Source organism: Pristiophorus japonicus, chromosome 11, assembly GCF_044704955.1.
Source record: "Pristiophorus japonicus isolate sPriJap1 chromosome 11, sPriJap1.hap1, whole genome shotgun sequence".
In the NCBI taxonomy this organism is placed as follows: Eukaryota; Metazoa; Chordata; class Chondrichthyes; family Pristiophoridae; genus Pristiophorus; species Pristiophorus japonicus.
Genome location: NC_091987.1, coordinates 13,940,953 through 13,955,713, shown reverse-complemented (window position 1 = coordinate 13,955,713; position 14,761 = coordinate 13,940,953). Strand labels below are relative to the sequence as shown.

The 14,761-nt window shown below is 45.5% G+C and overlaps 1 protein-coding gene across 1 annotated transcript in view; it reads left to right on the top strand.

Moving 5' to 3' along the window:
- Positions 1–14,761, top strand: part of LOC139275692 (arsenite methyltransferase) — a 109,722-nt gene that overhangs the window by 43,383 nt on the left and 51,578 nt on the right. The window contains exon 3 of the mRNA XM_070892867.1: positions 8,088–8,238. Within this exon, the coding sequence (XP_070748968.1) occupies positions 8,088–8,238 (151 nt within the window). The remainder of the gene's footprint in view (positions 1–8,087; positions 8,239–14,761) is intronic.

The window sequence follows — 14,761 nt, the reverse complement described above, 5'->3', positions numbered from 1 at the left end:
ATATCTTCACCACTCTTCTTGGTAACCACTTTACCCATTTATGGTGATGGTTCTTCACTATCACCTTCTGGTTTAATTTCACACTTCTCTCTTTTACTCTACCTCTATCATGATTCTCTTTCTGTCTTAATTGTGTCTCTTCTACGGACTGTGCCAAATTTGGCTTTAATAACGAGAATCTGGTTCGTGGCTGTCGTTTGAGAAACAACTCAGATGGTGTTCTCCCAGCAGTTCTATGAGGAGTATTTCGATATGTAATCAAAAAATTAGCCAATTTGTGATCCAATGACAACTGTCGTTTCCTTGGATTTGGATCTAACATTTGTTTTATGAGGGCACGTTTTACAATTTGTACAGTGCGCTATGCTGCACCATTCGAAGCATAGAAACATAGAAACATAGAAAATAGGTGCAGGAGTAGGCCATTCAGCCCTTCTAGCCTGCACCGCCATTCAATGAGTTCATGGCTGAACATGCAACTTCAGTACCCCCTTCCTGCTTTCTCGCCATACCCCTTGATCCCCCTAGTAGTAAGGACTTCATCTAACTCCCTTTTGAATATATTTAGTGAATTGGCCTCAACTACTTTCTGTGGTAGAGAATTCCACAGGTTCACCACTCTCTGGGTGAAGAAGTTTCTCCTCATCTCGGTCCTAAATGGCTTACCCCTTATCCTGAGACTGTGACCCCTGGTTCTGGACTTCCCCAACATTGGGAACATTCTTCCTGCATCTAACCTGTCTAAACCCGTCAGAATTTTAAACGTTTCTATGAGGTCCCCTCTCATTCTTCTGAACTCCATTGAATACAAGCCCAGTTGATCCAGTCTTTCTTGATAGGTCAGTCCCACCATCCCGGGAATCAGTCTGGTGAATCTTCGCTGCACTCCCTCAATAGCAAGAATGTCCTTCCTCAAGTTAGGAGACCAAAACTGCACACAATACTCCAGGTGTGGCCTCACCAAGGCCCTGTACAACTGTAGCAACAGCTCCCTGCCCCTGTACTCAAATCTCCTCGCTATGAAGGCCAACATGCCATTTGCTTTCTTAACCGCCTGTTGTACCTGCATGCCAACCTTCAATGACTGATGTACCATGACACCCAGGTCTCGTTGCACCTCCCCCTTTCCTAATCTGTCACCATTCAGATAATAGTCTGTCTCTCTGTTTTTACCACCAAAGTGGATAACCTCACATTTATCCACATTATACTTCATCTGCCATGCATTTGCCCACTCACCTAATCTATCCAAGTCACTTTGCAGCCTCATAGCATCCTCCTCGCAGCTCACACTGCCACACAACTTAGTGTCATCTGCAAATTTGGAGATACTACATTTAATCCCCTTGTCTAAATCATTAATGTACAATGTAAACAGCTGGGGCCCCAGCACAGAACCTTGTAGTACCCCACGAGTCACTGCCTGCCATTCTGAAAAGTACCCATTTACTCCTACTCTTTGCTTCCTGTCTGACAACCAGTGCTCAATCCACGTCAGCACACTACCCCCAATCCCATGTGTTTTAACTTTGCACATTAATCTCTTGTGTGGGACCTTGTCGAAAGCCTTCTGAAAGTCCAAATATACCACATCAACTGGTTCTCCCTTGTCCACTCTACTGGAAACATCCTCAAAAAATTCCAGAAGATTTGTCAAGCATGATTTCCCTTTCACAAATCCATGCTGACTTGGACCTATCATGTCACCTCTTTCCAAATGCGCTGCTATGACATCCTTAATAATTGATTCCATCATTTTACCCACTACTGAGGTCAGGCTGACCGGTCTATAATTCCCTGTTTTCTCTCTCCCTCCTTTTTTAAAAAGTGGGGTTACATTGGCTACCCTCCACTCCATAGGAACTGATCCAGAGTCAATGGAATGTTGGAAAATGACTGTCAATGCATCCGCTATTTCCAAGGCCACCTCCTTAAGTACTCTGGGATGCAGTCCATCAGGCCCTGGGGATTTATCGGCCTTCAATCCCATCAATTTCCCCAACACAATTTCCCCAACACAATTTCCCGACTAATAAAGATTTCCCTCAGTTCCTCCTCCTTACTAGACCCTCTGACCCCTTTTATATCCGGAAGGTTGTTTGTGTCCTCCTTAGTGAATACCGAACCAAAGTACTTGTTCAATTGGTCTGCCATTTCTTTGTTCCCCGTTATGCCTTCCCCTGATTCTGACTGCAGGGGACCTACGTTTGTCTTTACTAACCTTTTTCTCTTTACATATCTATAGAAACTTTTGCAATCCGCCTTAATGTTCCCTGCAAGCTTCTTCTCGTACTCCATTTTCCCTGCCCTAATCAAACCCTTTGTCCTCCTCTGCTGAGTTCTAAATTTCTCCCAGTCCCCAGGTTCGCTGCTATTTCTGGCCAATTTGTATGCCACTTCCTTGGCTTTAATACTATCTCTGATTTCCCTTGATAGCCACGGTTGAGCCACCTTCCCTTTTTTATTTTTACGCCAGACAGGAATGTACATTGTTGTAGTTCATCCATGCGGTCTCTAAATGTCTGCCATTGCCCATCCACAGTCAACCCCTTAAGTATCATTCACCAATCTATCCTAGCCAATTCACGTCTCATACCTTCAAAGTTACCCTTCTTTAAGTTCTGGACCATGGTCTCTGAATTAACTGTTTCATTCTCCATCCTAATGCAGAATTCCACCATATTATGGTCACTCTTCCCCAAGGAGCCTCGCACAATGAGATTGCTAATTAATCCTCTCTCATTACACAACACCCAGTCTAAGATGGCCTCCCCCCTAGTTGGTTCCTCGACATATTGGTCTAAAAAACCATCCCTTATGCACTCCAGGAAATCCTCCTCCACCGTATTGCTTCCAGTTTGGCTAGCCCAATCTATGTGCATATTAAAGTCATCCATTATAACTGTTGCACCTTTATTGCATGCACCCCTAATTTCCTGTTTGATGCCCTCCCCAACATCACTACTACTGTTTGGAGGTCTGTACACAACTCCCACTAACGTTTTTTGCCCTTTGGTGTTCTGCAGCTCTACCCATATAGATTCCACATCATCCAAGCTGATGTCTTTCCTAACGAAGCAGGATGGTATGCTGGAACCTTGTTATGTTTCACCCCATTTTTGCTCGTGAATTGTGCAAATTCTTCTGAACGAAATTGTGGTCCATTTTCCGAAACAATCTCTTCAGGGAGGCCAAATGAAGAAAATAATTTTCGTAAAATGTCCAATGTTTTACTTGTTGTTATTTTCCACATTGGAAACACCTCAACCCACTTCGAATGGCTATCAATCACAATGAACAATTGTTGTCCTTCTAACTCAGCAAAATCAATATGTAGCCTTTGCCACACCCTGGGAGGCCATTTCCATGGCTGTAATGGTACTGGTGGTGGTTGCTTGCTTAACGATTGACATGTCGTACACTGACTCACAATGTACTCTATATCTTTATCAAGACCTGGCCACCATAAATAACTGCGTGTAAAACTCTTGGTCAAGCTCATTCCCAGGTGCTGGTCATGGAGGTCTCCTAATAATTTGGACCTGAATTTATTTGGTATAACCACTCTTGCACCCCACATGATACAATCTTTATCGACTGATAATTCATTCCTACGAATGAAGAATGGCTGTGTATCTTTGTCTGTTACCTGGTTTGGCCATCCATTTGCAATATACTCATACACCTTTGACATCACTGGGTCACGTTTGGTTGCTCTCCCAATCTCTTCAGCTGTGACTGGCAGTTCATCAATGTATGAAAAATAAAACACTTCTTCCCTATCGGGTGTAACTTGTGATGGGGAAGGCAATCTAGACATTGCATCAGCATTACTGTGATCAGCTGATCGTCTGTATTCAATATCATATGTATATGCTGACAAAATCAAAGCCCATCTCTGCATTCGGGCTGCAGCTAATGTTGGAACTGGGGACGTTGGATGGAGGATTGCTGTCAGGGGCTTATGGTCCATAACGATGGTAAACTTACGACCATACAAGTATTTGTGAAACATCTTGACCCCAAAAATTAATGCCAAAGCTTCCCTTTCAATTTGCGCACAATTACTCTCACTGGCACTGAGAGTGCGTGAAGCAAAAGCAATTGGTCTCTCCTCCCCACTACTTAATACATGAGAGATTACTGCCCCAACTCCATACGGAGAGGCATCACATGCTAGCTCAATCTCCTTAGATATGTCATAGTGAACTAATTACACTCCTTGAATACTGTATCGCATTCTTCTGACCATTTCCAATGGACCTGTTTGTTTCAAAAGTTCATTCAGTGGATGTAATACTGTAGCCAAATTTGGTAGGAACTTCTCATAATAGTTCAAAAGACCCAAGAATGAACGAAGTTCAGTGACATTCCTGGGAGTGGGTGCATTTCTGATCGCATCCAAATTTCCCATGGTTGGATGTAAACCATCTTTGGCTACTCTGTACCCCAAGTACTCCACTGAGTTTTTAAATAACTCATACTTACGAGCATACACTCATACTCTGTGCTTCTCTAGCCGTCTGAGGACTTCATTCAATATGTTATTATGAATTTGCCTATTTGGTGCTGAAATTAGTATGTCATCCAAATAACATACTACCCCTTCAATACCTTGCAAAATCTGGTTCGTCACCCCTTGGAATATGGCAGGGGTGGAAGACACTCCAAACGGTAGCCTATTAAATTGATATAGGCCTAGATGAGTATTTATAGTCAAACATGACTTGGACTCCTCATCTAGTTCAAGCTGTTGGTAGGCATTCGTAAGATCCAGCTTTGAGAAGGTCTGACCACCTGTCAGTGTTTTGTGAACAAATCTTCTACATTCGGCAAAGTATTGGGGACATTACCCTCCAGAACCTGGTTTATGGTTACCTTATAATCACCACACAATCTTACCTTACCATGAGACTTAGGTACAATGGGTGTAGCCCAATTACATCGATCTAACTTACAAATCATGTTCTCAGTCTCTAGTCTTTTGAGTTCTTGCTCAACTTTCTCCTTGAGTGCATATGGTATGGAACGTGGTTTGTAATAAACCGATCTAACGTCCTTCTGTACCCTGACACTCGCCTTGAAGCCTTGGATCGGACTGCCCATTTCACAGAACACCTTCGGATACTTCTTGATAACCTCATCCGTTGATGAAAATCTCGCTTCCACACAGAAAATCTTACTCCAATCCAGCTTCAGTAAACGCAACCAATTTCTTCCTAGTAAGACAGACTTGTTCCTTTCACTACTATTAGAGGCAAGTTCTGAAATTGATCTTTATATTTCACCGGTACGGTGATACGACCTACCACAGGAATTTTCTCTCCCGAGTAGCCTCGCAGCTCTATCTTGAATTTCTCCAGTTGAAAATCATGCAATTTGTCACGGTATAGTGACTCCGGTACTGCACTCACGGATGCACCCGTGTCAATTTCCATTGGCATCTTGAATCCCGCAACATCTATGTGGATTTTGATGCTTTCCGTATCGCTGTCCGTTAACCTCGTGCTCCTGATGACGTATAACTCTAACATCTCCTCGTCATGTTGTTCTTCCATGCTATGTAATCTCTTTGGATTTCTACTCATAGTTTTGAATGCTGAACTCATAGCTTTAAAAACTGGTTTACCCTTTAATTGGCATGCCTTCGCAAGATGCCCAGTCTTTGTGCAGAAGAAACACTCTGCCTTCACATATGGACAACTTTGAGCAATGTGTTGTCCCAGGCACCTATAGCACGACTTCGACGCTCTGTTAGAATTTCCAGTTTCTGAGACTTTCGGCCCCCACCGTCTTTTACTTTGAATCTGCAGGTGATTTACCTCGGTTGACTGATGACCGTAATCATTATTTAATTCTCGGGAATATTGTTCGCCATGCTCATCGACCTCGCTGTCTGACAAGCAATCTCAAAAGTCAAGTCATCCATCATCAATAACTTCCTTCTGATCGCATCATTTTTCACCCCACAAACAAAACAATCCCATAATGCTCGGTTTTGAAAGTTTTCAAAATTACAGTGCATCAATAGCTTTTTTAATGCTATGATGCAATCACTGATACTTTCATCAGCCTTTTGATTCCGAATCCCAAAACGCTAGCTTTCAGCAATTTCTAACGGTTTGGAGTTATAGTGCTGCTCCAGCTTCGTTAAACTCTCTTTAAGCGTTGTGTCCTTTGGCTCGTCAGGCACAAGCAGATTTACAAGGGTTTCGTACACTGTCGGACCCGCCTCCGATAAGAAGATTGCTTTCTTACATTCCAACACAGCCCTGTTCTGGATTGCATTGTCTGGAACTTCGATTATGTTATTTGCAGTGAAATACATTTCTAGCTGATCCACATACGCTTTAAAACGTTCCCGGTCGTGTCTATATTCCCCCAAATATCCCAATACACCTGCCATTTTAATCTCTAGCTGTTCACACCATGTGCTGTATTTTACCTCGGATTTTGTAGCTTTTTTCCAAAGACAGAAACTTCCAAAGTCTCTCTGTCGGCTAGCTGAATTCTTCACCAACAAAATTTTAGCTTTAAATCATCCGAAAAAGCCCATCCTCGTCGCCAAATGTGATATATTCACAGAGCACAGCACACACTGCTTCCTAATATGGCAGGCAGCTCTCTCGGAAGCCTCCGGAAGTCTGCCTCGTTCTGTTTATTAGTAACCCTGCACTTGCAGTACACAATACGTCCACATCCACAGTGTGGAGCTACAAACATTACAAGCTTACAGACATTACAATGAACTAAGGGGAGAGGGTGGGCTAAGGGGAGAGGGTGGGCTAACGGGAGAGGGTGGGCTAAGGGGAGAGGATGGGCTAAGGGGAGAGGGTGGGCTAAGGGGAGAGGGTGGGCTAAGGGGAGAGGGTGGGCTAAGGGGAGAGTGTGAGCTAAGGGAGAGGGTGGGCTAAGGGGAGAGGGTGGGCTAAGGGGAGAGGGTGGGCTAAGGGGTGATACTGGGCAGTAGCAAAGTTTGTTTTTGCCCCATGCGTCTGGACTCCATCTAAACCCAGGTCCAAGCAAACTTCGCCCAGTTTGTGGAAGGAATGTGTATTGGTTTGTACAGTGTATTGTAGACCCACTCGTGCCCCTGTCATATACTCACTGAACACTGTTGTTCACTGATCACAATCTTGGGCTGCCCGACAAACTGACTCCTTCCACGTGACGGTAGAAACTGTTGGAAGTGTGAGGGAGGTGAATACTAACCACAGCATCGCTCTCCCTCTGTTTCTCTATCTCTTTCTGTATCTGTATCTCTCTCATTCTATGTCTCTCTCTCTCTCTCTTTTCATCTGTCTCTCTCTCTCTTGCTTCCTCTGTCTCTCTCTCTCTCTTCTGTCTCTATCTCTCTGTCTCTCTCTCTATCCCTCTCTGTCTCTGTCTGTTTCTCTCTCTCTGTCTGTCTCTCTGTCTCTCTGTCACTCTCTATCGCTCTGTCTACCTCTCTCTCTCTCTGTCTCTGTCACTCTCTCTCTGTCACTGTCTCTCTATCTCTCTGTCTCTCTGTGTGTCTCTGTCACTCACACTCTGTTTCTATCTCTATGTCTCTCTCTCTCTCTGTCACTCTCTCTCTGTCGCTCTCTATCGCGCTCGCTGTCTCTCTCTCTGTCTCTGTCTCGCTCTCTCTCTCTCTGTCTCTCTCTCTCTCTGTCTCTCTCTGTCTCTGTCACTCTCTCTGTCACTCTCTCTCTGTCTCCCTGTCTCGCACTCTCTCTGTCACTCTCTGTCTCTCTTTCTCGCTCTCTCTGTTTTCTCTCTCTCTGTCTGTCTCTCTGTCACTCTCTCTCTGTCACTCTCTCTCTCTCTCTCCCTGTCTCTCTCTCTCTCTCTCTCTGTCTCACTCTCTTACTCTCTCTCTCTCTCTGCCTCACTCTCTCCCACTCTCTGTCTATCTGTCACTCTCTCTCTCCCTCTCTGTCTCTCTCTCTCTGACTGTCTCTCTGTCACTCTCTGTCACTTTCTCTGTCACTCTCTCTCGCTGTCTCTGTCTCTCTGTCTCTCTCTCTGTCTCTCTCGCTCTCACTCTCTCTGTCTCTCTCTCCCTCTCTCTGCCCCTGTCCGTTTCCCCGTTTGTTTTCCAGGTATTTTGGTTGCGGACTCGTGGTCCCAGAAAAACTGGAAGGATGTCGTGTATTGGACCTGGGAAGTGGTTCTGGGCGGGACAGCTATATCCTGAGCAAGCTGGTGGGAACCAATGGTCATGTCACTGGAGTGGACATGACTGATGAGCTGGTAAGGCAATAGAGAGTTATTAATGCTGCAATTGTTGCCCTCTAGAATAGATTCCAGGATCAGAATTTCTTCGGTATTTTCCTTTTGTATCAGTATTTCATCGGTTTTATTCTCCTTGCTCTGCCAATCTTGCCCACTTTCCTGACTCGTTCCTGGGGTCACTTTCTGGTATTTCACCTAAGTGACCATTCTTCATATGTGAGCCAAAACAATAAGGGATGGTAAGTTATTGAACCATGGAAAGCATCACAGCTGAACTCGATCTTGTCTTCAAGTTGTTGTGCATGCAAGCACATATCCAAACATGCACACACTCTCTCACACACACACTCACACACTCACTCACGCACACAATCACTCACACACACTCACACATTCACTCACGCATACATTCACTCACACTCACTCACACACACACAATCACACACTCTCTCACACACACACAATCACACACTCTCTCACACAAACACAATCACACACACACAATCACACACTCTCTCACACACACACAATCACACACACACAATCACACACTCACACACACACAATCACACACTCACTCACACACACACAATCACACACACTCTCTCACACACAATCACACACACTCTCTCACACACAATCACACACTCACTCACACATACATTCACTCACACACTCTCTCACACACACAATCACACACCCACTCACACACACAATCACACACTCACTCACACACACAATCACACACTCACTCACACACACAATCACACACTCACTCACACACACAATCACACACTCACTCACACACACAATCACACACTCTCTCACACACACAATCACACACTCACTCACACACACAATCACACACTCACTCACACACACAATCACACACTCTCTCACACACTCAATCACACACTCACTCACACACACAATCACACACTCACTCACACACACAATCACACACTCTCTCACACACTCAATCACACACTCACTCACACACAATCACACACTCTCTCACACACTCAATCACACACTCACTCACACACACAATCACACACTCACTCACACACACAATCACACACTCTCTCACACACTCAATCACACACTCACTCACACACACAATCACACACTCACTCACACACACACAATCACACACTCACTCACACATTCACTCACACACACAATCACACACTCACTCACACACACACAATCACACACTCACTCACACATTCACACACTCACTCACACACACACAATCACACACTCACTCACACATTCACTCACACACACAATCACACACTCACTCACACACACAATCACACACTCACTCACACACACAATCACACACTCACTCACACACACAATCACACACTCACTCACGCATACATTCACTCACACACACTCACACATTCACTCACGCGCACACTCACTCACGCACACACTCACTCACGCACACACTCACACACTTACTCATGCACACGCACACACTTACTCACGCACACATTCACACACTCACACATTCGCTCACGCACACACTCACTCACACACACACACTCACTCTCACACACTCACACACTCACGCACATACTCACTCACGCACACGCTCACTGGCGCACACTCACTCATGCACACACTCACTCACGCACGCACTCACTCACTCACGTGCACACTCACTCACGCGCACGCACACTCACGTGCGCTCACACTCACACTCACGCACACTCACGTGCACACAAATGTGCATGTTCACATACTTTCTAAAAGGGGGCATTTGACAGAGAAATGAAAGAAAGACTTCCCTTTATATAGCGGCTTTCACAATCTTAGGCACATCCCAAAGCACTTCACAGCCACTAAGATCCGTTTGAAGTGCAGTCACTGTTGTAATATAGGAAACGCGGCAGCCAAACTGCACACAGCAAGTTCCCACAATCAGCAATCTGTTAATCATCAGATAATCTGTTTTAGTGATGTTGATTGAGGGGTAAACATTGGCCTACGACACCATGGAGAAGTCCCCTGCTCTTCTTCCAATAAGGATCTTTTACATTTACTTGAGAGAGCAGATAGGGCCTCAGTTTAATGTCTCATCCTAAAGACAGCACTCCGTCAGTACTGCACTGGAGCGTAAGCCTGGATTATGTGCTCACGTCTTCGAATATAAGATAATGAGGGGGCTCGACAAGATGGATGCAGAGAGGATATTTCCACTCATAGGAGAAAATAAAACTCGGGGACATATAAACACAAGAACATAAGAAATAGGAGCAGGAGTAGGCCAATTGACCCCTTGAGCCTGCTCCGCCATTTAATAAGATCATGGCTGATGTGATCATGGACTCAGCTCCACTTCCCTGCCCGCTCCCCATAACCCCTTAGTCCCTTATCACTCAAAAATTTATCTATCTCCACCTTAAATAAGTCAACCCCCTCATCTCCGGAATCAACCTCGTGAACCTGCTTTGAACAGCCTCCAATGCAAGTATATCCTTCCTTAAATACGGAGACCAAAACTGTACGCAGTACTTCAGCTGTGGCCTCACCAATACCCTGTACAGTTGTAGCAGGACTTCTCTGTTTTTATACTTTATCCCCCTTGCAATAAAGACCAACATTCCATTTGCCTTCCTGATCACTTGTTGTACCTGCATACTAACTTTTTGTGTTTCATGCACAAGGACCCCCAGGTCCCTCTGTACTGCAGCACTTTGCAATTTTTCTCCATTTAAATTAGAATTTTCTTTTCTATTTTTTTCTGCCACATTTTCCCACATTATACTCCATCTGCCAAATTTTTGCCCACTCACTTAGCCTGTCCATATCCCTTGCAGATTTTTTGTGTCCTCCTCACAATTTGCTTTCCCACCCATCTTTGTATCATCAGAAAACTTGGCTACATTACACTCGTAATGACTTCATCCAAGTCATTAATATAGATTGTAAATAGTTGAGGCCCCAACACTGATCCCTGCGGCATTCACTTGTTACTGTTTGCCAACCAGAAAATTACTCATTTATCCCGACTCTCTATTTTCTGTTAGTTAGCCAATCCTCTATCCATGCTAATATATTACCCCCAACCCCGTGAACTTTTATCTTGTGCAGTCACCTTTTATGTGGCACCTTATCGAATGCCTTCTGGAAATCCAAATACACCACATCCACTGGTTCCCCCTTATCCACCATCCTCAAAGAACTCGAGTAAATTTGTCCAAACACAATTTCCTTTTCATAAAACTATGCTGACTCTGCTTGATTGAATTATGCTTTTCCAAATATCCTGCTACTGCTTCCTTAATAATGGACTCCTGCATTTTTCCGATGTTAGGCTAACTGATTTATAGTTTCCTGCTTTCTGTCTGCCTCCTTTTTTAAATAGGAGCATTACATTTGCTGGGACCTCCCCAGAATCCAGGGAATTTTGGTAATTACAACCAATGCATCCACTATCTCTGCAGCCACTTCTTTTAGGACCCTAGGATGCAAGCCATCAGGTCCAGGGGACTTAGTGATTGTATTAAGTTCCTCCCTCCCTACAGCCCCTTGATTATCCACTATTGGGATGTTTTTAGTTCCTTCTACCATGAAGACCAATACAAAATATTTGTTCAACGTCCCTGCCATTTCCCTGTTAACCCATTATTAATTCCCCACCCTTTTCCTTTTTATGTACCTGTAGAAATTCTTACAATCTGTTTTTATATTTCTTGCTAGTTTACTTTCATAATCTATCTTCCCTCTCTATTATATTTTTAATCGTTCTTTTCTGGCTTTTTAAAAGTTTCCCAATCCTCTGGCCTCCCACTAGTCTTGACCACATTTTATGCCCTTGTTTTCAATTTGATACCCTCCCTTATTTCCTTAGTTAGCCACGGATGGTTATCCCGTCTCTTACAGTCTTTCCTTCTCATTGGAATATATTTTTGTTGAGAGTTATGAAATATCCCCTTAAATGTCTGCCACTGTTCATCAACCGTCCCACATTTTAATCTATTTTCCCAGTTTACTTTAGCCACCTTTGCCTTCATACCTTTGTAGTCTCCTTTATTTAAGCTTAGGACATTGGTTTGAGATCCAGCTTTCTCACCCTCCAACTGAATTTGAAATTTAACTATGTAATGGTCACTCATTCCTAGAGGATCCTTTACAGGGAAATCGTTTATTAATCCTATCTCATTACACAGTACCAGATCTAAGATAGCCTGCTCCCTGGTTGGTTCGAGGAAAGGACTTGAAAGAATAACCTTCTGACTCAGAGGCGAGCGTGCTACCCACTGATCTACGGCTGACTCGTAGACCTAACTCTGTCAAGCCCGTGTGGTGGCTGGTGTGCAATGGCCACTACACGTTAAAATCCACGCACAGGCATCTTCCACCCTTCAACATGTAGTTCGGGTCCTGGTTTATCACGTCCTTTATTGAAACACCTGTGAACTCATCCCTTTTTGGTGTGGAAGCAAGTCATACGTGAATGTTGTGTGAGAGCAGGATCAGGAGGGGCTCTGATGCTCCCTAGAGTGGAATAATTGGCCAACACTAGCATCTAGTGGGGGGAGAGTAGGAGGGGCAGAGAGGGAAGGGAGAGTGTAGAGGAGGAGGAGAAGGGGGGAGGAAGAGGGGGAGAAGGGGGGAAGTTCAACCAACCATTTCAATTTTCCGTCTCCACTCAGTCTGATTACAAACCTAGCCCAGTCGATGACACTTTTAGTCATGCAATGCCTTGTAAAATATAGTTCAATCATTGCCAGCTTAAAACTGTAAAGTCCTTACACAATATCACAAATCCACACGAGGCACATTCTATGGACAAGGTCACTCCATGACCTGAACCTTTATTCACAGGACCAAGAAGTGATGACCCTGCGTGGGACCTCCCTTTACATACCTGGATGACCAGGTGAGGAGTGTCTCCCACAAGTTCACCCACTGTGGTCAAGGTGTGCATTTCTTAGGTGTATACAGTATGCAGTGTTGTTACATAAAGGTTACATACATGACATCACCTCCCCCTCAACATCTTATTGGAATCATAGGTTAAGTCTCTCGGGTAGTCTGCGCTCTCTCGTGGAGCGCCGCAGTTGAGGCTGTGGTTGTTCAGCCTTGGTATGCGTCTCTGTCACCTGTGGTAATACCGGCCTGTCCGGGCTGACTGCTGGGACTGTGCATGCTGCTGAATGTTCTTGTTGCTCGTTCACTGGCGGTGGTGTGAGCACCATCTCATGCTCTTCCTCAGGTTCCTCAGTGTCCATGCTGAACCTTTTTTTAATTGGTCCAGATGCTTGCAGCATATCTGCCCATTGTTAAGTTTAACCACTATGATCCTATTCCCCTCTTTGTCTATTACAGTACCCTCAAGCCATTTGGGCCCCAAAGCGTGATTGAGAACAAATACGGGGTCATCAATTTCTATATATCTCCCCCTTGAATTGCGGTCATGGTACTCGTTTTGGGACTGGCGCTTGCCCTCAACAATGGCGGACAGGACTGGATGAATGAGGGACAGCCGAGTTTTGAGTGTTCATTTCATGAGTAGCTCCGTGGGCAGGACCCCCGTGAGCGAGTGCGGTCGGGACCTATAGGCCAGCAGGAGGCGCGATAGGTGGCATTGAAGGGAGGGTCCTTGAATCCGGAGCATGCCTTGTTTAATGATTTGGACCGCACGTTCCGCCTGGCCATTGGAGGCCGGCTTGAACGGTGCTGTCCTGACATGGTTAATGCCATTACCCGACATGAACTCCTGGAATTCGTAGCTTGTGAAATATGGGCCATTATCGCTAACCAGGATGTCCGGCAAGCCGTGGGTCGCAAAGACCGCACGCAGACTCTCCACAGTGGTGGATGTCGGGCACGAATTCAAAATGATGCATTCGATCCATTTCAAGCACGCATCAACCACAATGAGAAACATTTTTCCCATGAACGGGCCTGCATAGTCCACATGAATACGTGACCATGGCCTGGTGGGCCAGGGCCCCGGGCTGAGCGGGGCCTCCCTGGGGGCACACGTCGTGCACCTGCGAACACAGTGTTCCAGGTCTGAATCAATTCCCGGCCACCATACATGTGACCGGGCAATGGCCTTCATCAACACGACGCCAGGGTGCTCGCTGTGGAGTTCCCTGACGAATGTTTCCCTGTCCCTCTGGGGCATGACTACCTGGCTGCCCCATAGTAGGCAGTCGGCTTGGATGGAGAGCTCATCCATCCGTCTGTGAAACGGTCTGGCCTCCTCAGAGCATGCTCCGTGTGCGGGCGCCCAATCCCCAGTCAGGACACATTTCTTAATCAAGGATAGGAGGGGATCTCTGTTGGTCCAGATTTTGATCTGGCGGGCTGTGATGGGGGAGCCCTGCGCTGTCAAAGGCAGCGACAGCCGTGACCATCTCAGCGCTTTGCTCCGCTGCCCCCTCAGTGGTGACCAGTGGAAGCCTGTTGAGTGCGTCAGCGCAGTTTTCGGTGCTGGGCTGGTGCCGGATGGTGTAGTCATACGTAGCCAGCGTGAAAGCCCATCGCTGTATGCGAGCTGACGCATTGGCATTGA